At 41.0% G+C, this 24,847-nt stretch overlaps 2 protein-coding genes across 17 annotated transcripts in view; one reads left to right on the forward strand and one right to left on the reverse strand.

Moving 5' to 3' along the window:
• Nucleotides 1-12,051, reverse strand: part of CEP89 (centrosomal protein 89) — a 113,315-nt gene extending 101,264 nt beyond the window's left edge. For 6 of the 7 annotated variants that reach the window (XR_005588956.1, XM_039503504.1, XM_039503505.1 and 3 more), the window contains exons 1-5: nucleotides 11,918-12,051; nucleotides 9,771-9,877; nucleotides 6,800-6,958; nucleotides 5,925-6,126; nucleotides 1,309-1,414 (exon numbers count right to left, since the gene is read on the reverse strand). Coding sequence is in view for 6 of the 7 variants with exons in the window: in XM_039503504.1 (XP_039359438.1) it covers nucleotides 1,309-1,414; nucleotides 5,925-6,126; nucleotides 6,800-6,958; nucleotides 9,771-9,877; nucleotides 11,918-11,956 (613 nt within the window). In the remaining variant the exon portion in view is untranslated. The remainder of the gene's footprint in view (nucleotides 1-1,308; nucleotides 1,415-5,924; nucleotides 6,127-6,799; nucleotides 6,959-9,770; nucleotides 9,878-11,917) is intronic. The other variant, XM_039503508.1, reaches the window with a different exon arrangement.
• FAAP24 (FA core complex associated protein 24) lies at nucleotides 5,047-24,822 on the forward strand. 10 transcript variants are annotated; one of them, XM_039503518.1, is made up of 5 exons: nucleotides 5,047-5,151; nucleotides 13,499-13,642; nucleotides 19,586-19,725; nucleotides 20,207-20,359; nucleotides 22,411-24,822. In XM_039503518.1, exons 2-5 carry the CDS (start codon nucleotides 13,531-13,533, stop codon nucleotides 22,657-22,659), a joined length of 654 nt encoding a protein of 217 aa, XP_039359452.1. In that variant the 5' UTR covers nucleotides 5,047-5,151; nucleotides 13,499-13,530; the 3' UTR covers nucleotides 22,660-24,822. The 10 variants fall into 10 exon arrangements, with proteins under 10 accessions (XP_039359452.1, XP_039359457.1, XP_039359454.1 ...); XM_039503523.1 differs by having other exon boundaries at nucleotides 5,050-5,151; nucleotides 19,647-19,725; XM_039503520.1 differs by lacking the exon at nucleotides 5,047-5,151 and adding an exon at nucleotides 12,032-12,158.
• The last annotated feature ends 25 nt before the right edge of the window (nucleotides 24,823-24,847 follow it).

The following is a 24,847-nucleotide window of genomic DNA, read 5'->3' on the forward strand; positions in this document are numbered from 1 at the left end:
AAAATGTCTACTCTCTTCACGTTGAATACTCAGAGAAAATGGACTATAACAGAGTAAATGGTGAAAATGACTGTACACAAAGTACTGCCAAACACATACAGCAAACAACTTGGGGAGGGGAAAAGAAGATGTTTTCCTCTAATCTTTTCAAGGTATAATTTTAGGAATTTGTTTTAACAATAGCAGCTAAAATATTGTGAGACAGAAATATTTTTTTAACTAGATGATGTCTCTACTCTAAGTGCTATAAAAAGTCACTCTTAAGCCCACTTATTAATAAATAAAATTACTTCTCTAAAATACATTTGCCAAATAATTTAATTCACAAGTCTTTTGTATTTTAGGCCTGACTTAGATTACGATTCATTTATTTTGTAGTAACTTTAGTAGAAAATCACAAAGATCATTGAGTCCAGCCCCCTGCCGTCAGTAGCAGGACCAAGTACTGATTTTTGCCCCAGATCCCTAAGTGGCCCCCTCAAGGATTGAACTCATAACCCTGGATTTAGCAGGCCAATGCTCAAACCACTGAGCTATCCTGCCCCACTTTGCATATTTACACTTTGCATTTATCAACACTGAATTTTATCTGCCATTTTGTCACCCAATTTAGCGAGATCCCTTTGTAATGTCGCAGTCAGTTTTGGACTTAAATATTGTGAATAATTTTGTATTGTCCTCAAATTTTGCCACCTCACGGTTCACCTCTTTTTCCAGATCATTTATGAACAGACTGAAGAGCACAAGTCCCAGTACAGATCCTTGGGGGACCCCACTACTTACCTCTCTCCATTGTGAAAACTGACCATTTATTCCTACCCTTTGTTTCCTTTTTACCAGTTACTGAGCCATGAGAGGACCTTCCCTCTTATCATATAACTGCTAAATTTTTTTCAGAGCCTTTGATGAGGGACTTTGTCTCAAAGACTTTCTGAATGTCCAAGTATACTATATTGACTGGATCACCCTTGTCCATCTTTGCTGACTGGCCAAAGAATTCTAATCGATTGGTGAGGCATGATTTCCCTTTATAAAAGAGCTATTGACTCTTCCCCAACACACTGTTTATCAATGTGTCTGATAATTTTGTTCTTTACTATAGTTTAAACAATTTGCCTGGCATGGAAGTTAGGCCTGTAATTGCTAGAATCACCTCTGGGGACTTTTTTAAAATAGGCATTACATTAGTGATCCTCCAGTCACCTGGTACTGAGGCTGATTTAATCGATAGGTTGCATACCACAGTTAGTAGTTACCCTGGGAGGTTAAAAAGTAGAAAAAAATCACTTTAAAAGTATGTTTGTTTACCTTCCACTTGTATATTTGACTGGTCTACTAAAATCGGAAATGCAGCTTCATGGGATGAAATTTCATTCTCATCAAGATCAACACTAGAAGATACTGGAAGTTTTACCTGGATGAAAATATCACAAAGTAACCGTATTATATAAATTCAGAGAACATCCTAAAAACAGTCCATGCAAATTTGCAGGCACGCAAGTGCAAGCAACACATTTATAGCATTAATGCTCACACCAGTCCTTAGAATGATCGTTGCAAGGAAATGTCTTAAAATAATACTTAAGTTCATATTTTCTACTTTTTTCCCTTTAGATTTACATCCATGAAAATCTTAACTGTAGATAAGGAATTATGGTATTTTCTTAGCTTACAACAAGGTAATGGTCCCTCTATTTTGCCCAGTTAATAAGTCTGTAAAAGCACCTTACCTTTCACTAGTTACATACAGTATCTAAACTCACTGTTTATACATAAAACATATATACGATATGTCTCAGTCTGTTCAATAAAATTACTGTGTTCATATTTAGGAAATCAAGAATATAATATACCTTAAGATTGTATTGTCTGAGCTGTTTTACCTGTCAACTACATACCAGCACCCCATACACTTCTCTCTTCCTTTCTCTTTTCTTTTCCTCTGCCCTTTCACTGACTACCCTCTCTCTTCTTCACCTAAGGGTACTTTTTGCTTCCTTTCACAGACATAGCATTTTTCTGCTTCTCATCTACTCTGTTACTTTTCTTTCTGTCTGTTAAAATTTTAATATCATTTTGGCACAAAGCTCCAAACTGCACTTTACGTGTGCCCTAGAAGTGTTAAAGGGCTCTCTCTTTCTCTCACAGGCAGAGAATCCAAATCCACAACATGGAAAAATCTACTGGAATCAAAGATACAGGGTCTTTCTGATAACTGCTGTATGATTCAAAATCCCTCAGTCTTTAGGCATGCTGTCATGGATCCACAGATCTGGTGAATGCTCAGTTTGTAACCCATCCCTTGGGAGTGATCCCTTTAGTGTGCCAGGCCCTGAGAACCCACATGGTTCTGCATAGGCAGGCCCCTAACCTCCAAGACTGGGCCTTCAGGCACCAGCAAACCCTGTCTTTCTCATGGCTCCCTGCAGCACATCCAGCCAAGCCAGACTCCCATGGGAGGCTTGTACTGTACCCCTTCAGCTCCCAGTGAGCACTTCCAGAGACAACAGGCAGCCTACAGAATCTGAAAGTCCTTAGGTTAGCAAAGACAGGCAAAGGTAAGCCATAGTCCATCCCAGCCAAGTTGTGATGGACTCCATCTCTGTCCCTGTCTCTCTCTCTTTTCTCACCCCAGGTGAGAGCAACCAACCCTTTATCCCTTGGCTGGTCACCTCCCAGTCATTTGTTCTCCAGACAGGGCCACACTGAGTTCACAACCCCCGCCTACCAGTGCTTCCTCCTGCTGAGTGTAGATCATTCACTTTCTGGACCCTCTGTTGATCTGGGTTGATTTCAACCAGTTCCTTAACAACCCAGTCATTTCACCCCAACAAGGAAGTGACACATACACCTCATATCTCCTGTGCTGTTCCAGGAACAGTGTTAACCCTTTTGCCCCTCACTGGGTGGGAATGCAAAATACAGAGGGAAACTGAGGCACATATAGGACTCAAACATATTACAAAAAATTTCCACTTCCTCACATAGGCATCTATCTGCTCATCACTGTGATATTGGAGCAATGTTTAAGCTTTCAATATTCGTAAAAGTGATATTTCTTGTACTTCTAGGTTAAAAAGTAATCTTTATAACATACAGTAAATCAGTAATGGTTAGACACTTGAGTCTTCAACCTGACTTGCTGAAACAATAACCCCAAAGAGATTTTGATTCTGAGAACTATGCATCCCACACACAAACTATTGGATCTTGCTACAATTACTCATCACCTCAAGATTAGATTATTCTAATGTACTGTCCATGGGGCTAAACTTTAAAGTATTTGGAAACAAGTTGATGTGGCACATAGTTGTCTGTATATTAAGTGGTGCAACAGGCCCTGAGAACATTATACTAGCAGTCTGAGATCTGTACTGGCTTCCAACTAGTTTCCAGGTAGAATCTGAAGTGTTTTGTCACCTGTAAAACGCTCCATGGTTTGGGCCCAGACTACCAGAGGGACCACCTGTATCTCCAGGTAATACTGAAGCACACTGTGATCATCTGCAAAGACACTCAAGCTAACAGCTCCATATCTATGATGGACCTTTGACTCTAACTCGCCTCCCACCTAGTCTGACAAAGGCCAGATTTTTGGCCTTCAGGGCCTGCTGCAGACACTCCTCTATCCCCCCAGGCTTTTCAGGGAGGAGTGGGTTGAAGCATGTGGTTGGGAATGGTTGAGCGCAAATTATTATTTAGTGGTGGTGGTTGCATTAAGACTTAACTTATTAAATGAGCTTAGTGTGGTATTAAAATATGCTATATCATTAAGTGACTTTGGGTGACGGAGGTTTTGGTTTTATTTATCCTTTTGTCTGTATATGTGCATAGAGCTTGGAAGGATGCTCTTAATATATCTTGGTAAATAATAAGCAAATAGGTACTATGTTCACTCAGTTGGACAAATTTAAAGAAATGGGGTATGCTATTTCTAATCATTATATAGGTTTTTTATGTCCAATTTTGCCAGTATGCTGTTTTGTAGATTTTAACTATCTTTGTGCATCAATAAAAACCTGGTAGGTCAACTTTCATGCCAGCCAGCCATTACAGTGTCCCTGCCAGGAAATATATTTCAAATAAATGTAAAAATATTGAAAACTACTTTGAAACTGCAATTATTTTATTTTAAACTTGATTTCGCCCTATACTTTGTCCTAAAAAACATGAAATATAGAAACAGCTCCACCTTATGACCATGTTATCTATTTGTAACTGAAGTAAGGCCAGTGAATGCATCCTTTGGTTCAGGAATCAAGACTTTCTTGAATTAAGAAATATACATAAAATGATGTCAACATTTACATAAAGCAAAGGTGATGGAACTGATTCCTATTTCTGTTATACCAATGTCATTCAGGATTAATTCCACTTACGTCAATAGGGACGGACTAGTGTAAAACAGGTCTGAAAGCAGAATCAGGAAATGGGATCTAATGTGTAAATCAAACAAGTTTTCCAAGTTAAGTTGAAGATTGTTTTTACATTTGTTGGTGAATGAGAGACTCCTTCTATAGCAGGTATCTGTAACTTTTCCAGCTGAACATATATATTTTCAGTTCCTAACGTATCTGAACACAAAAGAGCCACTTGGTTGCTAGAGATAACATAGTCATAATATTCAATGCATACACTGTTTTAAATTTACTAGAAATTCAGGCAATTCTAATACATTAGGAACAAAATGAATTGTTTAGCTTATATTTTGATTAATAAAAGTAGCAGTTTTGTTGTTACGGGTCATTACGCTCCCTGAAATGCCTTTATATTCAAGGTAACAAGTTATTTCTTATTATGTCTTGAGAAAATACTGCAAGAAACAGAATTATTTTTTTCCAAGATGGAATGACTCCAAATCTAATCAGGCAAGGAAAAAGTTAACAGCCTGAGGTGGAGGGAATGGTAGAGGGGCCTTCCTCACACCAAAGAAACTGCCAGGGCTTCCAGTTATGAAGGGTGGATCCTCCAGCTGGGGCTCATTAGAACAGGAAGAAATAAATTGAAGGCATTAGTAAATGAACTTATTCCTTTCTAGGAGGAAAAGGAGGTTGAGGAGGCTCCTGGACTGGACCAAAACTCTCCTAGAAAATCTTCTGTACAGAAAATCTTGATCCCAGGAGAAAGCTGTTCTTTGCTGTGGGGAAAACAGTGAGTGAGAAACTGTTTTGTCCTTTTATTTTGGATATGGCTAAGGGAAGTCTTGACAGATGCCTTTACCCTTGATTAGGGCTGAGAATTCCCAGTTGTGAGTATATGGTGTCCTTAAAAGAGTAGGATGCTTTATTTTTTCTGCTGGTTAATAAAGGCTCTATGAAGCTATATTGATTTAATGTAACTTGGGAACAATCACAGGTCCTTAGTGGGTATTTTTAATATTTGGGGATCTGAATGGCTAAAACTATGCTACCAATCCTTACTGTCCCTCCAGCTATAGGCAGGCCCATAAAAATAAGCATCATCAATGGGGTAGGAGGAGGCAATTGAGGCTGACAAAATACAGAAGCTGAAACGGGCTGGGCAAGGAGACTGACTTGGAGATGGGGAGAGACTCAAAGCCAGATGGCTGGAGAGGGAGGGAGCACTGAGATTGAATGAGGAGCTGAGGGGACTGGGGACTGGCTCTATAAGCCAGCAGTGAAACTCTGGGGACAAATTTTCCCCACATTTGTTTCCTGGCAACTTCTAAATCATTCTGATAAGAAAAAACCCCAAACCATCAGAAAAGTGGGTGACCGTGAATGTTTGAATGAAACTAACTTGGAGAACTCCAATCAGAGGTAAGTGAAGCATGAGGCAAGAATGAAAAATGCAAACTGGAAACAATGTGTATGAATAGCAGAAAAAGGTGTAATAACCCTTTTTCAGACATTCAGATTCTTACATTTTGTATTAAAATGTGCAAAAGAAACTAAGTGACCAACCTTTTTATTTTTATAGGGAACAGCATAAATAGCATAATTGCTGAAGCTTTCCTCTCTTTTCTCTGTACCCTGATAGTTGTGCTCTGGCTCTTTTTCTGTCTCTGAAAGATATGTGTCCATGTCCTCATCTTCACAAAGATTGCCTGACACTTCCAGTGACTGCACAGGAGATCTTTCACTATCATCATGCTTCCAATTGGGCCTGCAAATGGAGAACACTTTAAAATACAAAGTTGTTCTTTTCCAAAGAACAAAGGCTAGTAAAGCTGAAAGGGTCACACTGAACATATATATCAGATGCAACAGCAGCTGCCCAAAAAAGACAATTACATTTCTTTAGCGGCAAACACAATGGTCCAGAATTTCAGCTGTTCACACTCTTGTTTATGCCAGTGAAACTGGAAATTTGCATCCCCCGCTTCTGGTAGTTAGACACATGAAACCGTGTATTTTTATGGGAATGCCAGATTGGGGACAGAGAAAGAGAGGTCTACCATTTCTACATATGGAGTAGTCTGTGGAGAATATAGTATGGGTCAAGGGAATTACCTTATGTGCAACTCAGATGATTCCCTAAGAATAACTGTGCAAATGGGAGTGAGTTGGCAAACATTCATATGCAGATTTTTACTGGTATGCCTTGCTGCACTATTCAGTCTTTCCCCTCTCGAGTCTGTGGTTATAATACTGCCATACATGAAACGGAAAATGGGGAAAAGGGAATGGGTGGGCACTCTGGACTCAATCTAGGACATTGAAGGGAAAAGATAAGTTTAAATGAGTAACTTCAGTGCTAGGGATTATTATGAGTACCACCATATCACTTTCAGATTTTATTTCCAATGTGAGGTGCTAAAACAGGAAGCGTACATTACCCCAGTTTGAGCTCAGTGACTGTGGCATAGGGCTCAATAAAACACTCTTGTTCCAAACAGCTGGTATCACTTTCAGAAAGTGATCGTTGACGAGGCTGGGGAATAGCAACGGTACGCCCAGTTAAAGTTGTCACTAGAATAGCTGCTGCTAGGGCAGATCTAGAAGAAAGGAAAATAAAACAGTGAAATAAAACAGACTGTGATGTATTCTCTATGGCTCAAAACTTGTATCTGTACCTTTTGTGAAGTACCTTCACTAATTAGGCAATAGCACAAAGATTAAGATTTAACAATCACATAATAAAAAAAAAATCTTAAAATACTAAGGCAACTGATTTAAACCACCAGCCCACAAAGATAGTTAAGGCATAAACTCAGCTATAACTAGGCACTGCAGAATTCTGTGTAAAATGTGTTCCATATCCCACTTTCCTACAACACATGCACAGAAATTTCAGTTACTTTCATGGAGTTGCACATAAGAAACGGAGGGCAGAATCTGCCTCAAGCATTCCACAGTACCCAGTATTGTCTCCAGGTGATGTGTTGTAAGGAGTGCCCCAGGTCCTGCCATGTAGTTGGTGGGCCTATATTCCCTACTCTGCTTCTGCTGTTGACTTTGAGGCTGGCAACTAATGCTATAGGATTGTGAACTGGGATAAAGGAGAGGGAGTGTATTTTGGGAGGATGGAGTTGAAGGATGAGGAAGGTGGAGAGAAAAAAAAAACAATGGAATCAGAGTAAAAACTGTGAAATAAAATCACAAGAAAAGAGAGAACTTGAGGGCCAAAGAGAAGGTAGAATGAACTGGAGTTGACTGAGGACATACTAGACACAGGAAGGAAAGAGATGGTGACTGCCACAGAAAGAAGACTGAAAAACAACTACCTGGAGTGAGGGAAAATGTACAGAAAGGAGAGAGTGGACTACAGTAAGGGACTAAAAATGGAAAGGAACAGAAAAATAACTTAACATTTATATGGTACCATGGGTACGCATTGCTAACTCAAAGGATGTTTTATTCATTTTCTTACTTTCACACCTATTTTAGGAGCACCTGTTGAAGGGGTGATTTTTTTTAATTACATAATTCTTTAATAAACTGTAAAGTTTTTTTTCTTTGTGGGGATATTAATGCATTCTTCGCTTGAGGAGACCAATACTTCTAAAGCTAGTCCTGACAGCACCTAAATATAGTGAAGTAGGAAAGCTTTTTTTTTTTTTTTTTCTCCTTCAAAACAGCTTTTTGGTGTTAATTCAGTCATGCAACATTTTTTTCTTTTAGATTTTAATTTGGTTTCTAAATTCTGATTTAACTGAGGTTGCATTTTTTTGCAGTTACTTTAACAATATTTCTTTTAAATAATCTTATTCCACCCCTTATGACAAATTCCTCTCCCCAAATAAAAACCTACTACTTGATCATATACCTCTCATTTCAATCAGTGCTTGCAGTTTAAAGAAAGCTTCTAGGTATGTCAAATTTTGAAAGCAGTTATAAACACCCTATGAACTTGTCTCATGACTTTTCTTTTTTTTTAAATCTGCCATTTTAAAATATTGTACTATTATACTGAAAACTCCAGTAACAAAATAATCATAGTTGTTTACTAGACAGAAACTACTTTACTTTATGTCAGTGATGAAGCAAAGACATATAGTAATAAGTGTTTCATAATCTGGGCACTCTTGGTAATAATTAATAAACCATAAAAGTGGTTTTACCTGGGTTAGCCAGGTAATAAAAAGATTTTATAATTAAACTTAATTTTTCAATCAATTACTCATCCAAACACAGCACAAATGTAAGCAACGTAGTTGAATTTATGGAGTTGTGACTGCTTAGCATGAACTTGGCCTAAAACAAAACAAAAAAAATTAGGCTATTTAATCAATCTGCCTCTGTAAAAGGCAAGGTTCAAGATTTATTTAACATTAAATGGCCTGATCCTGCGAACATACATACGAGTAGCCCCTATGAACTCAACTCAACTTTTTTCGTGTACACGTGTTCACAGGGTCACGCTGCCTACTTGTCTGCATGCGATGAACTACAGGACTGGGGCTTTCTTTTGTACTGGTAGTCTTATTTAGAGCCTGATAATGCAGTCACTCTGTAAGCAAACTAATGGGAATCTTGCCTGTGTGGAGGCAGCAGCATCACATTCTTAAACTTAAAGCTGCTGGGCCAGGGACCTTTGTCTACATTTAGAATCCTTGATATGCTGCTGGCCTTCATTAAATATTGAATATCCAGATGCTCAGTTTTCATGAAACAGATTTTTTGTATTGCTAGACTAACTACAAAAATGGAAACTCAACAACCGCCACTTAATATTGCTGTACTCTAACAACACATTAATTAACTTCTGTCAAAACATAAAACAAATGTCTTTTGGAATTGTCAAGAAATTACAGTGCTTCTCACACCTGTATTTAATTCTTGATTATAAGAAATAAAAGGAATTCTGTTTGCCAGAACCTAGGAATGAGCGACTGGGGATGGATCACTTGATGATTACCTGTTCTGTTCATTCCTTCTGGGGCACCTGGCACAGGCCTCTGTCGGAAGGCTGTATACTGGGACAGATGGACTTTTAGTCTGAACCAGTAGGGCCATTCTTATCACAAGCTCCACTTAGACAAAAATAGTCTAAAGTAGACCTTCTGCATGTAACAATTCCTAGTAATTTCAATAGGGGTTACATGTACATAAAGGCTACAGGGTATGGCCTTGGCATTATTCTGGTATTAAGAATGCTTGGGGGAAGGGGAGAATAATATAAATTTTAGTAGTTCCAACAAATTGTCCTATACAGAAAATATATTCCGCTTGAGAAAAAGGTTACGTAAAAGAGGTACAGTATAGATATGCAATTATTCTAATCATGCAGTTCTACTACACTGATTATTGTAATTCCACTGTAACTAATGATACTTAAGAGAGGAAAAAAGTAACTTTAAAACCTACCTGGGCCTTTCTGGAGAAGGGTTTGGACTACGAGGGGGAGGGGTGCGGGGAACTGCAGGTTTAGGAGCTATGGTAGCAGCAGGGACCAGGCCATGAGCTATATGTTTCTAGACAATTTAAAATAAAGTTAGTTGGCAATGATCTGAAGGATAACACCACAAAATTGAACATGTACACTCACTATACAAAATAACACAAAAGGGGAGAACACTTGCATGCAAATTAATGTCCATAGATGATTTCAAGAATTTCTAGATATGATTTTTAAGTTATATTAGTAATTGTTACCGCTAGACAACAGTTTGTGATTCATTCAAATCCCACAGGTGTATTTCTCTCATTACTCCCAAGTCACAAAGGTAAGGTTCTAAACTGCACACTTGCTACCACCACTACTTTTTGTGCACGTGTAGGGGTAGTGGTGCCAAAAAAAGAATGTGTTTCTTCCAAATTTTTTAAACTCTGCCTCCCCAACATTACCACAATGTGATCCTTCCTCTAGTGAAGATGACTACATAGAGGCCACTAGTTGAAGGGTCTATCAGTACTACCTCTTCAGTCACAGGGGATCACTAGACAGAGCAACATAAGGAGATGGGGAAAGAAATTAAAATTAAACCAGTCATAAAGTTTAGTTTGAATGGGGGAAAAATATTATGAAGTAGCCCCTAAGACTTGCATAACGCTTAGTACTAGTTGAGTAGAGCTAGCACTAGTGACTCTTTTGCAAGGAAGTTTGCTGCACCAGGGCCCAACCCTTTGGGCAAATTTCACTACTTTAGGGAGTACAAGGGGGTACGTATTTAAGATTTCAGCTGAAGGGAATTTGTTCTGATCCTTAAATGTCCTTTTCTTATCTTGGTGTGGGAGTAAACTGACTAAACAAATTGGGAAGGAATTTTGCCTTTTCAGGCAATTGTACTAATTTACTAGCTCCTGAGTTGGTGCAACATAGAAACTCTCTCCTTCATTGAACCACTGCTTCCAGATCCTGGATTTAATAGACAATGTTCTGAATTGACATGACTCATCCTATTTTTTAAGTGAAACATTTAATGGTCCGGTAATTAGTACAGAGGTCTTCCTATTATTATTAAGAGGTAAAAGTAACAGTGTGAATAACAGGCTAATACTCCACCCAGAGCAGCAAGAAAGCAACAAAAAGCTGAACAATTCATTTTTTTTATTCTCATAATGAAAAAAAAAATTAATGTGCATTCTAAATGTTCTCTGAAACCGAAGAATGCATGTGTCTGAATCAGTTTAAAAAAAAAAAAGTTACAGGCTGGGTTTTTGTGAGTTCAAGCAGTCTTCGTAATCTAAATTTCTATTAACTGAGCTGCTGAAACAGCACAAGCTAGGTGAGTGCACATGTGTTTCTTGGACAAGTCTAGGCATCATGACAAGTCTATAGGCATCACTACATTCTACAAGTGCTATTGCCCCAGCCTGCATTGGTATCCCCAATTCTCCCCTGCCCCAAAGGTGAATTATAGGTTGGGATTGGCCGTGGGGACATAGTGTGGCATTTGGGGAGCGGGAGCAGGAGACGGAAGAGGTAGTTAAAGAACGGAGTGAAGAGAGAGTGGGCCTTATTTACTCTCTCCTCCCAGCTGCCAAACCGCTCCTGCGCAGAACGCCCCTTGATCATCCAGTGCACCTGGGGCGAGTCTTCTGGTTTTGAACAAACCACCCAACCCTCCATTTCAACGTCAGGCATGATGAGATTTACGTTGCCGGGGGCGGGGGGAGAGACAGCTAATCTGCAGGGTTTAGACGGTTCCCCTTTTCACAGCAGATAGAGACAAGCGAAAATGCTGCTAAACTTTTCTCTCAGAAAAGGGATAACGACGGTTCGCCTGGGACTCCCCTACGTGGGACTCCTGGCCACCCTCATGTAACGGGATTCGCGTTTGGTGCCACGGGCCTGGGAAGTGCTTCACGTTGACCACGGTCTCTGCAGAAGGGGCAGGTCCAGCCTCTGGGGCCACCTGGGCCAGGCTAAAGCCGGACTGTACGGAGCTCGGCCGCCTCCTGCTCAGCACTGCGGGGGCCGTCCACCCGCGCACCGGCCACGCCCCCGGGGTCCCCTCCGTTGGATAGCGACCCTCCCAGTGACCCCCTCGGACTAGCGGGATAATACTCACAAAGGGGCCCTTCCGGCCTCGCCTGAAACTAAGCGCCATAAGCGCAGGCTGAGGAGAGGAGACTAGAGCCAGACTGGGACCAGCCCCGCTGCCGTGGCCATCTCCACTCACAGTCGCTACCCCTTCACAACCGGCCTTGCAACAAACGCGTGCCTGATTGGAGAAAGGGAAAGCCGCAGCCAATCAGCGCTGGCCTTACTTATCCTTCCGCTCCCCTTAGCAACCCTCAGCCGTTACTGAGGTCTGCCTTCCCGCCCGCCTTTGCTATTGGCGTCTCTCGACTCCCATTGGTGGTTGCCTGTGTCAATCATCTTCGACATTTGGCGCGGGTGCATCGTGCGCTCCGGTTTGGTTTGCTCTGCTCGCTGCCGCGCAAGCCGAGGACGGTGGTTCTGGCGGCACGGGACGGCGAGGCCAGGGGTTCTGAGACGCTAAACAGCTGCGGGGGCTTCGAAAGCGGATCTCCCACGCAGGGTGATAATCCCACGGCGCTCCTGTAACTGCGCTTTAACCCCCGCGTCGGGGCCGGCCAGCCCCCTTCCACCTCTCGGACGGTTCGCGCCGGGGCTTGTGCTGCTGCTGCTCTCGCCTGTCCGATGGGGCGGACTGAGCCCGGGGCCCCTGTGCGCTATTCAGCCCCTGCCCTGCCGCACGGCTGAGGCCGTGATTCCTCAGGGCAGCAGGTGCTGTGGGCGTCACCTCACTGAGGCACAGCCACTCCCACTTAGGGCGACCAGATGTCCTGATTTTAGAGAGGCGGTCCCGATATTTGGGGCTTTTTCTTACATAGGCTCCTATTACCCCCCCCCCCCCAATCCCAATTTTTCACACTTGCTGGCTGGTCACTCTACTCCCAGTGTGAACTGCTAGGCACTCGGGAAGGGTCCTGCAATGTATGTGCTGTGGATGTCTGTGTCTGCGAGACTGGTTGGCTTCTCTGGCACAGCTGCCAGTTCCCATTGCCCAACATCACTGACTCATGGGATATTTGGTGCTTTTTCTTAAAGTCTTGTCTCTCGGAGTCATGTAATTACAGGGGAATCTAAGTATGGTGCTAGCCCTCATGGTTGCAGAGAAAAGCTTGGAGAGCTGAGCCCTAAAGTCTCAAAACTAGAGGACAAAATTAAAAAAACATATTTTAAACTAATCTCATTTCTGGGAGCCTGACTTTGGATTTTTGACCATTTGGCATTGGCAAATATTTCTTCAGTGACCTTTCTATTAAAAATATAAAAAATGTTTAGAGACAACTGAAGGAATTGAAAGGGCTTTTGAAGGCTGATAAATGAAATTGTGGGGCTGAACTTTAAATTTGGTTGGGGTTTTTTTTGTTTTTTTTTTGTTTTCAATTGATGGCAGAGCTGGGAATAGAACCTACCTCTCCTGATTTCTAGGCCTGTGTCTGAACCACAAAAATATCCTTCCTCTCCTTTTTTATTATTTTAACCATCTAATATAGTGCATTTTGAAGGACTGGCTAGAACCTGTTGTAGATGATTGCAGCCAGACTAGACTGTTGGATGGATTTTGAGGCCTGGGTGGTAAGGGATGAAATAACATTTTTCACATTCCCCTGTATAGCTGCTGGTAAATAACATGTAAAAGGAGTTTAAATGACAGCAAAAGAAACCACTTCTGTCGAAGCAGGAGCTGTCAGTGTCCCTTACGGACATGTGATTGGAAATGAGAAATGGAGAGGGTCACAGATAGCTCAAGGATTACAAGGTAAGCATGTAAATAGAGCACAAAAATATATAAATTAGTCTACATGTAGAGTAACTCTTTTTTCAAAGTGGTTTTAATACTGATTCCAGCTAATCAAACAATCTGCTTTGTCTTGTATTGAATTTTAAAATAAAGTAAACTGCAATTCTACTGGCTTAAAAGTTCCCTTTGGTCCATCATAGCATTGTTTTCCATATCCTAGCTTCAGTCCAGTCACGCTTACTCTCCGTGCAATACGAATGAGAAGCTGCCAGTAACCCGTATTAGAATTCTATTCTTTACAAACATAGGCCCACATCCTGCAAATGGATCCATGAGGGTAGACCCCATTGAAGTCCCTGGGCTGTACCTGGGTATAGAGCCTAGGTTCAGGATCAAGTCATATTTAGGAGATACTTTTCGAATCTCATAGAAGTTAGTGGAAAGTCATAATAAAAACCTTGTTTTTTGTTCAAAATGTGCTTTACTGACGAGAGCTCTCATTCTTTGACTATATATTTTGGAAGTTAACACGAGTAATGCCAGCCTCCCATTCCCCTCTGAATCTTTTTCCTCACAATGAAAACATGCTTCAGTCTTTCCCGTCTTAAAACTGCCCTTGACCCCACGTGCCTATCCATCTATCACCACTTCTCCCTTTTATCTCTTAAGCTCATTGAATGGAGCTCTTTACAGTTGCTGTTTGAAGCTTCTCTTCTCCAGTTCTATCCTGGACCCTCTCTGTTCTGGTTTCTGCTCCTTGCACTCAACTGAAACCCCTTTTTTTCCCAAACTCTTTAATTACCTCTTCTTAGCCAAATCTCAGAATCAGTACTGCATCCTCATCCCCCTTGGCCTGTCAGCTACCTCGAACACTGTAGACTGTGATGTTTTTTAAATATGTCCTCTCTTGGCTTCCGTGACTCTGTCCTCTCCTGGTGGTTCTACTTTTATAATCACTCCTTCAGATGATCCTTCTCTTCCCCTTCCCTCCCTCCCCGCCAGCTTTCTGTGGGGGTTCCACAGGGCTCTGTCCTTGGTCCCCTTCTTTTCTCCTTCTCCACTTTATCTCTGGGTAGTCTTACCCACAAACACAAATTCAACTACCATCTCTATGCTGACAACTCACAGATACACTTCTACTTCAGATTTTTCTTCTCTGTCCAAAGTAAAAACTCTGTTTGACTCTCTGACATCTTGCAGATGTCTAGTCATTGACTGAGCTCAACACGGTTAAAGCAAAGCTCCGCATGCATACATCTCCTTGCTACTTCATTTATTGACCACTGTGGACAACACTACCATCCTGCCTGTCACTCAGATCCACGTCCTGGGTGTCCTTTTCGACTCGGACCTCTCTCTAGGTCCTCAAATTCAGATTATTGTAACATGTTGCTGGGGATACCCAGAGCTGTGAGCCACTGTTTTTTCTCTGCCTCACTAAGAGTGAGCTTTGCTGTAGATTAGATTGTCAGCTCTTTGCCACACCAGCCTGTCTTCCTTACCAGCATACTCCTCGAGACTCTACCAGGCTTAACCCTTGCCTAGCAGGTAACAATCACTGAATTCCAGCCCCTGAGCTCCTCAGAGATGTCACTCTGCAAGGCACAGCACATATCACTATACATTTGCAGAAGATATTAAGTTCTCTGCTCTTTTAAAGAGTCAGTACATTACAGCTTATTAACTTAACTAGAGTTAACACATCCTTCCCTTCAAACACTGCACTGAGTTGGTTTATAATAAAAAAAAACAGGTTTATTAATGAAAGGACATAAGTGATACCAGGTAGAAGGAATAAAGATAGAATTGGTTACACAAGCAAAAGTAAAAATACACTTTCTCATGGTTAAAACCTACCTTAACAAGCTACAGTCTGTTCAAGGTAGCTTCTTCACCCATCTTCCTTTCCTCTCAATAGCTGGCCAATTCTTAGATAGGATCCCAGCAGGGTCCAAGGTGTTGGTTTTCCTTGTCTGCTTAGGTGAAGGATAACTTAAGGACATGCAAAAAGTCTTTTGTATCTTAAAGTAATCTTTTGTTTCTAGAGTCAAATTGAGCCCTTGGGGTTCAGTCTCTGGCCTTTTCTGCTCCTTATTCATCTTAACACTATGCTTTCCTTTGTTCTAGTTCTTTCCCAAAAGAAACAAAATAATAAAACTGTAACCTTTCTTTGACTGTTCCCAGCCTTTTCACTTGAAAATCACTTAAAACTATTTTACCAGTGCCACTGTAAAGTGCTACAGGTTTCTGCCTCCCTTTCCTTGGCTCTCAGATCAGCTTTTCTGCTTGTTGGTGTGCTTTCCATTTTTGGTGGTCACAGTCCTCCAGATTAGCCATTTCCATCTTTTTGGTCCACTCAGCCACATCCAACTTCTGTAACTCTGTCTCAGCCAGTTTGGATTGTGTGTCTGCATCACTGGGGGCTACGTCTTTGCCTTTGTTTCCTTTAGCATGTTTACTCATATTTACACTTCCTTTTGTTCTAGTTCCTCACTCAAAATAAACAAACAGAAAATAATAAAACTATAACCTTTTTCCAGCCAGTGATTCCACTTGAGAATCACTTAAAACTATTTTACCAGTGCTTGAAGCGTAAACCGCAGTTAAAACAGCAAGCTATGTATAAATCCTACCAACTACATCACTGTAACATGCTGCTGGGACATGAAATTTGACCCCACATTCTGATAAAATCTCTTTAGAGAAACCCACTGTGTTGAAAATACACCTCTACCCCGATATAACACTGTCCTCGGGAGCCAAAAAATCTTACCGTGTTATAGGTGAAACCGTGTTATATCGAACTTGCTTTGATCTGCCGGAGCGCGCAGCCCCACCCCCTAGAGCATTGCTTTACCGTGTTATATCCAAATTCGTGTTATTATTGGGTTGCGTTATATTGGGGTAGAGGTGTAGTGAAAAGGGCTTTTGCCACAGGGTCAGCTTCTGTGTTATATAGAGCTACTGCCTTTGGATATCTAGGGGCAAAATCCATTACAACCAAGATCTCTCTTCCCCTTTTGGGTTGGACAGGAGATAGGGCCCAAAATGTCTGTTGCTTCCCTACATATCATCTCTTGTATCACAGGCAAGGGGTGAGGAGGAACTTTTTAGAGTCATGCAGGTCTCTTCTGACATAACTCACAAAATCTGCAATAATCCTTCACACTATTCTGTATCCCTGGCCAGTAAAATTCTTCTTTAACTTATTGTGGCCAGCAAAAGGACAGTTGTGGGCTAGCAACATTAACTCCCCATGGTGCAGGGCAGGCACAACTAGTTGCTTGTATGATTTCCCAGGTTTTTGTCCTTCCCCATGGGAGCTTTCCTTCTTCAAAAAACCTTTCTGCGTTGTCCCTTACTGAGGTTCCCTCAAGGACATGTCCCTTTATGCACTCCACAGTGGGATCTGCCCTTCATTCAGCTGCAAAACACTGGCAGTTGACAACAGGGACCGCTTCTGCAGTAACGGGGGTTAACTCCTCCCCACATAGTCCCACTCTCATGCTACTTCTGTCTGCTATGCAGGAGTTTGAATCAACCTCACCCATACTTGAAAACACACTGCTTCCTTCTGCTGAGCCAGAGCTGGAAGTGTTTCCTCTCCATCCACAGTAGTTTCTGTGTCTTTACCATTCCCCTCTGGCATCACAGAACAGTAGTCCTTTTTACTCTGGGTTACAATATTAACCACTTTTAGACATAGTTAAGATGTCACTTCCCACCAGCATTTCCATGAGAATACAATCTGACGCCCCAGCTTTCTAAGGTACCCTTTGAGCCTTCCCACTCCAGATGCACCTTACTCAAAGGCACAGGAATTTTATATCTTCCCAGTGCCAGGAACTCTACCTACTGGCCAAGTAACATGTCATTCTCTTTGACCATGCTTTCTTTCCCTGACCAGAGAAATCTGGGCACCAGTCTCTCTCCACTCTAGGCATTCTTTGCCATTCACTTGGGCAACTTTAATAAATTCCATGACCACCTCCAACAGATCAGACCTCACCAAATTAATCAAAGGCCCTGGAGGCACCTCTGTGCTAATGACAGCTGCCTTAACCTGGGTTGGATGGGATGTGGGCTTAGATTCATGTTAGTTTAGGACAGTTTCTCACGTGTTCGGTGGAACCACATATGAAACACCTTCTTGGACTGTGCTCTTGTACAGAGGGCCTATGAGTATGATTCTAGGAAGGGATCCTTTGTGGGGAGGTAAGTGCGTGGTCTCCCAACTGCCCTTTTTCCTAGGGATAACACAGGGTCCCCCTTTTACACTGGGCTTCTGCCCCTCCCTTTGTAGCTTGTGGTCACGGATGCTTTTAGCTTGCATATATGCATCAGTTTAGATCAGCAGCTTTTTGGATTGAATCCAGGGGTTTATCCCAAATAGTTTATCTGATCTCTTCAGAACTTGTGCTCAGGAACTGTTCCTGGGCTAAGAGATCAAAAATGTGGTCATAATTCTCTGCCCCCTTCCTCTTGGCCCATTTTCTCATCAGATCACACAAGTTATACACACATCCTCTGACTCATCTTGTCATTCATTCTGGGACCTCTACGTTTTACTCTATGCTTCAGGAGTAATCTGAAATCTTTTTAAACTCAGCATATTTCAAAGCCTGTTCAGTTGGCATTTCATTAAATACATTTAAAGCTTTGAGAGCTTAGTAATCAAAGTTGGGACTTTCTTGTCCTCTGGAATTTTATGTACCTCACATAACCTTTTTAAAACGGTCAAATATTCGTCAGTATAGTCTGCTTCCTTGTATGGAGGGCTCAGCTTGTCCCAGCTGAGTATTTCTTAGTACCTGTAGCTGTGGGATCAGTCCGTCATGTCCAGGTTACATAACCTGTCCTTCACTTGCAGCTCCATCAGTTGTCAGCAAGCAGCTGCTGATCTAGCACATACTATTTATCTATAATATATGTACATATGCAAACTACAGCATCTAGTGACCGCAGACCAGAGAGGTAAGTACCTCTCTCTAGGTCTTCAAATTCAGATTGTCTAAATCTTGCAGATTTTTTTCTGCATAACAACTCTAAGTTATGCCCTTTCCTATTCATTCACATAACTAAAACTGTCATCCAAGGTCTCACATTTTGTGTCTTGATTACTGCAGCCTTCTGGTCTCTGGCCTTGAGAAATGCAGTCTCACGTTCTGATAGCCATTCAGAATGCTGCTGCAAAAATCATTTTCCTAGCCTGTCATTTTGACTGCGTCACTGCTCTTTGCATTCCTCCTATCCACCCTACCTATCATATCTCACTATCAATATGTCATTTCCTGCCCCCAGTCAGCCCATGATGCCAGCCACTTGTTTGAAATTTTAACAAGCACCTTTGTGCTTTTTCTCGTGCTGCCCCTCATGCTCTGGTAATTATCTGCAAAACCACTTCATTGTGTTCCTTCAAATCTCTCCTTAGAACTTTCCTTTGCTGTGATGCCTACACAAAAATCATGGCAGTTAGGTTGCTGGTGTGCTGAGAGCACTGCCTGTCATGCTGACCAACGCTGTCTCACTGTTTCCTTGTACTCTCCTGTATCCATCTCTCGTTTTATATTGGGTTGTATGCTTTTTGGGGCAGGGACTCTCTTTTTGTTCTGTGTTTGTACAGTGCCTAGCACAGTGCGGTTCTAGTCCATGGCTAGGGTTCCTAGGCTCTACAGTAATGCAAATAACATACATTTTTGCAGGATTGGGGCCTCCGTTTTTTAAGGGAAACAGTTTGACACCAATTTTCAAAATATGTAGTCAGAAGAGAATGAAGGCTTTTCTAAGGCATACAATATATAGTCAAACAAGCTTTCTGAAGTCAGTGGGACTTAACCACATGCATAAGTATTTGCAAGACTGGAGCATTAAGTTCTTGTATTTTAATGAAAAATATCTGTCAAGGCAATATAAAACTAGGTTTTATTCTTACAATTTTCTTTTTACAATCTTATTTTTAAGGGAAAATTAAGCTAATTCTTGAAGATGGTTTAGGATTTGTGGATTTTCATCTTTCAAACAGATCTTGCATTTTGTATATTTCGGAATCAGATTTGGTGGCAGGAAATGGCTTCAAAAGACGTCTTGTTCGGTTTAGAAATGTAAGTCCTACACAACGTTTTAAAAAAAGGGGGGTGGGGGGGAGGAAAAGCTCCTATTAGAAAACCTGGGGTTATTACCCCTTAATAGAAGAATCCACATTAATAATGCATTCAATTCATTATCCTAAGCTTCAAAAATAGAAAACATTCTAATAATCAGATTTTGATTAATATTTTGTATCCTATTGGACTTTAATTCAAGTTTTCCATCTGAAAACTGACTTAAACATCCACTAAATCTGTTCAAGCACACTTGTTTTCTAGACTTTCAAATAAAGTATTGCAGCAAATACTGTGGGTCATTTCTAGACCCATATTGACTCCTTTTTAGGCTGGTGTAAAAGGGGATTTGATGTACATTTCCCTTCCCACCTTCTTCAGTATTGACTCCCTGATGAGCAGGGCTGTTGCTTAACCATTTGGAGAAGTATCGCTAAATGTAAAACTTGTTTCCCCTCACTGTTGTTTTTCTTTATTAAAGGCCAGCAGTCTTCATGGGATTGTGATAGTTGAAAAAACCCAGATAAGTGATCAATACTTTCCGGCAGTGCAGAAGTTTATTGTGCTAGAACTTGGAATGACATTGCTTCCGGTGGCCAATCAGGGAGAAGCATCTCAACTTATTATTCAGCTAGTAAGTACTAGCGTCTGTGCCAGTGAGCAGACATCGATTAAGTCTGAAAATGTGTTGCTTTTTTCATGTCTCAGCAACTTGTATTCCAAGTTAAGAGTTACACATGATCCTCTCCTGTATTTTCAACTCTGCTTTGCGGATTGACTGTGGAATAGAGTGGTCACTCAAAAATAACATATCGCTCCGTCCTTGTTGCAAGGGGCCAAACTTGGGGGAAACTGAATTTGGATTCCCCATGTGGGCATGCATTGAGCTGCCATTAGAATATGCCAGCAAGCTTTCTTCTTTGTCCAGTATGTGCGTGTTTAGGGCTTTGAGGTCTTCTCAGCCTAGGAGTACTATATCTATCTTTATATTTGTTGTCTTTAAGATCTGGTACTCTCACTGCTATATTTCCACTTGCTCAATTGCTCATTTATCTGATGTACTGGGAAACAGCAGATGGTGGAATCAGAGTGTTAATTTGTATTAGGAAACAAATAGATTTTTCTCTAAGACTTGGCAGGCCTTCATCTAAACTAATGGGAAATATGTTTGCCTTACCAAAATGATTGATTAATCAAAGGCATTTTATTGTGAGGAAATCAGCTGAGAAAACTGAAGTGCTGGTAATAAAGATCAGGTAAGACCAAGCTCTGCTTAAAGAGTTACTTCAGAGCAGAGCCCAAGAAATGAAAGCCTCAACAGAGGAAATACAACACTGACCTGATGTACGTAAAATTTGGTTTTACTATGAAAACTGACTGCTCCCAGTGTGTTTTCAGGGTCACATTTGCTTCCCTTTGTGTCTGAGATAATCATTTATACTGGTTTTTGCTCCTTCTAATATTTCAAAGCCAATGTATTGGAGAGAGTAAGCTGGATTCTATTCCTTCTTGTGCACATCAACAGAAACATGTACTAATCTTGAATTACAGAATAATCAGTTACCCTTGTGAAAACCAACTGAAGACCATGGAGTTTGCGCAGTTATCAATGAGAAATCTGAAGACAATAAAGTTACACAGGCGTAGTGAGAATGTAGTTTGGCTTTAGAACCTTTATTAAAAGTGCTGAATGAAATGAAAAGAACATGTCTTCCTTCAAACCTCAGATTGCGCTTACAGGGCCAACAGTTATACTTTTTGTAAACTTGAACAGTTAATTGGGAATCTTGGGACTACATTAAATATGAAACCCCAAAATGCCACTTTTGTGTCCTCTTTAAGAGAAGGACTGCATTTTAATCAACATGAACTGATGACTGATCAGCACTCAAAATAGATTTTAAACAATTATATTGCGTATTTGCTTTGAGTGTCCTACTGAGGCATAGACCAGTGACATTCCTTTTTTTCCCCTTAATTCATGCAAAACTTCATACATTCTATCTATAGCAGATGAAGCCTTTGAATAGATAATCCAACAAATAATACATGATCTGCCCTCAAACTCTCAACACTGCATATCTTGTAAAATCAACTATACACCTAAATTTTGACTTCTGAGTCTTTTGCAGACTGACCACTTAAAAATCTGTTGCTCGAAGTGTGAGGGGAGGGCAGCCCAAAGTTTGTATTTTCAGTCCAGGGTTGTGGTGGTGTCTGCAGCATCAGTGTCAGTAACTTTCTGTTTTTGTTCCATCCTTCCAACATGATCAGAGAAGTAAGAATGGATGAGTATGAAGAAGGTGACTAGTCTCCTAGTTGCTACAGTAATGCAGATAACAAAGTTGAGACCTATGCTTTGAGACTGGCTGCCAGGTGTCACTACTCTCCTCTGGTCTGCCCTGTTTTTGTCCTCCTGTACCTGTTATCTTAGCCCAGCTAATAGACTGTATAACTCCACTTTTATTCCCTTAATATTTCTCATGGCTCTGTCTTTCTCAGCTGAGTTCTAGCATTTACACTTAGTTACATTACATGTTACTCTGGAAAAGTGCATATTAACTGGTAAATGGATGGACGTGATTACAGAATTTCCTTTTTAACCTAAATGAAATTCTCTAAGAAAAACAGAAACTAGGGCTCCGCTAAATAAAAGCTCAGCTTCTACTTTCCTTTTTGTTTCAGGTCCATGAGCAAAGTAAGGATCACACTAGTAACCCCTTTCTTCATAAAAAATGTTCCCAGCTAGCGGAGGCATCAATACTTCGGACAGTCCAGCAGATTCCAGGAGTTGGGAAAACAAAAGCTCTGCTTCTACTACAGCAATTTGTAAGCATCCACCAGCTTTGCAATGCATCTGTCAAGGATCTCGAGCTAGTAGTAGGACAAACAATAGCACAACAAATTCATGCTTTCTTTACACAGACAAAGTGACATTCGCTCATTAATATCTCAGACAAATATGAGGACTTTCCCCTTTGGAAGTGGAGAGTAATCTTTGAGTCCTATTCTAGGTGGAATTGATTTATATTTTTAAAGAACAATTCAAGGATGGACTCCATTTCCACCTAGTGTCTATGCTGAAGGCATCATTGTCACCCCCAATCAGCAACTAAAGAGATGAGCAGGGATCTTGAGATTTCAGCCGTCTATTTATGTTACAGCTTCACACACACCACGTATTCTGTCTTCTCCCCACCCCCAAACTCTGCTTGCATTGCCAGATCTTCAGCAGATGTATGTGGATGTAGCTGCATTTAAACCAAGTTGTGATCTGGCCCCTTGTATTTCATGTTCTGAGTGCAGTTTCATGGTGGTTGTCAGGGAATTATTTGAGTTTCTCATTGTGCATGAACATTTGAGTTGTGTGCTATTCCTTGTGTCTGAGCTGGTTTGCTTTTTTTCCATAAACCTCATTTAGGGCCCAGTCCTACAGCCCCTGGTCATGCCATTTTGTTCTGTTCACTTTAATGGGACTAGTATGAGCTGCAGTACTGATCCTATGCTTTATTACTTTGGAGGCTGCTTTGAGCAGTTCAGCTGCAGTTTCTTAGGCTTTAAATTTCCATGCTCATTTGAATAGAGCCCTTTTCTAATAACCTGCTGGATATTATCATACGTACTTCCTCCTTATTGCAAGATGTCCAATAAACTAGGACGTTTGTTCATACCTTTTAGTTTTTTCTGGATTAAGATAACTATAATGCTTTATCGGTATGCCAACAACATCTGCCACAAATATAAAATTTCACAGTCCAACTTCCTTTCCCCTTTACTGCCCCTTCTGAAAGTTTCCTATAAAGGAAAGGGTTACTGTGCATTCCTGGCTACCTTGGACTTAACTGTCAATGGAGGTTCCCTGTCCTTCCATTTCTTTAGAGCAAAATTGTCTCTTGCCCTAGACACCAGTTATGAAGTCTATCTAAGGTGGGCTACTTGCATTGCAGGTCTGTGTAGTGGGAAAGTAGCCTTTGCAGGGCTGCTGCTCCCCCCCTCATTCAGATGGGTGGAGAGTGGCGAGGAAGAAGCAGGGAATGGACCCCTTAACACCCACCCAAGGCACCATCTAGTACAGAGGGGAAGCAATTACTGGTATGGACTCCTTACCAGTGGATGAGAGTAAACTTCCATTCTAGCCCTAAATGTTCAAATTACTGAAAGGCAATGAGTCCTGAAACTATGGAGCTATTGCGCTCCTGGGGCTTGCCTCTGCGAGTTTAAATTTCATGTAAATACATGTTCATTGTCCCTTCTCTCACTCCTTCCCACATACACACTTTCCTTAAGTAAACTGTGGGGCTATAAAACCTTTCTGTTGTACGCTGTGATGTGTGTATTGCCTGGCAATCTTTTTATCTATTGGTACTGCAGGACAAGCACTTTTTTAAATATTTCAAATGGCTGGCTGTTCAGTAGATTAAATAAATCAAGAAGGTAGGTAATTAGAGCAGTGACTATTAGTGCTAATGGGCTGAGCTGCTAATCTATTAACAAACCTGTATTTCCAAGATTTGGTAACAGCCATAGACATTCCTTGTGAGTGATCCTTCTAAGGAACTTAGCCCTAAAGTAATCTTTAAACATATGTCGGACACAGTTTTTGTGCTGCACAAACAACTTTATTTTTCAAATGCAATTTGCTGTGGAATTGATAATGTAAACCCTAATGATTTTGGTCGTTTAAAAATAAGCTATCTGAGATAAGCTATAATGAGTCTCCTGTGAGTTGCCAGAAAATATTGTAAAAGTTATTAAAAATTAGTTGGTATTTAGGGGGAGGGATCTCTGATATTTAGCCATGTGAGTGAAAGTACATTTTGAGGTCAAAAATTTGATGAAAACAATTTTCAAGAGGACTGGTTTGGGTTTTTTGTTTTGTTTACCCTGGTAATAGGCTTAAATTATAAAAGACAAAGTAAGCCTGAAAGAGGGGAAGATTTACGTGAGCACTATCTTGTCATGCTGAGGGTTATTGCTGTATCCTCCTACAACAGAGTATTATTGAATTCTACTGCATGGAATGTCAGACCTCAACAATTTGTATTATCACCCTCTAGTGACTGCAGCCTGCATAAAAATAAAAAGCTCTACTACCTGTGTCCATTGGAAATCCTTTGAGTCT

This window comes from Mauremys reevesii, linkage group 16 (assembly GCF_016161935.1).
Source record: "Mauremys reevesii isolate NIE-2019 linkage group 16, ASM1616193v1, whole genome shotgun sequence".
Classification (NCBI taxonomy): Eukaryota; Metazoa; Chordata; order Testudines; family Geoemydidae; genus Mauremys; species Mauremys reevesii.

What these genes read in the sequence shown, in the direction of transcription:
- FAAP24 (XM_039503518.1), top strand. Translation starts at nt 13,531, where the DNA reads ATGACAGCAAAAGAAACCACTTCTGTCGAAGCAGGAGCTGTCAGTGTC. An exon ending in GATAGCTCAAGGATTACAAG is followed by an intron (nt 13,643 to 19,585) that starts GTAAGCATGTAA and finishes CTTATTTTTAAG; the next exon opens with GGAAAATTAAGCTAATTCTT. An exon ending in CTCAACTTATTATTCAGCTA is followed by an intron (nt 20,360 to 22,410) that starts GTAAGTACTAGC and finishes TTTTTGTTTCAG; the next exon opens with GTCCATGAGCAAAGTAAGGA.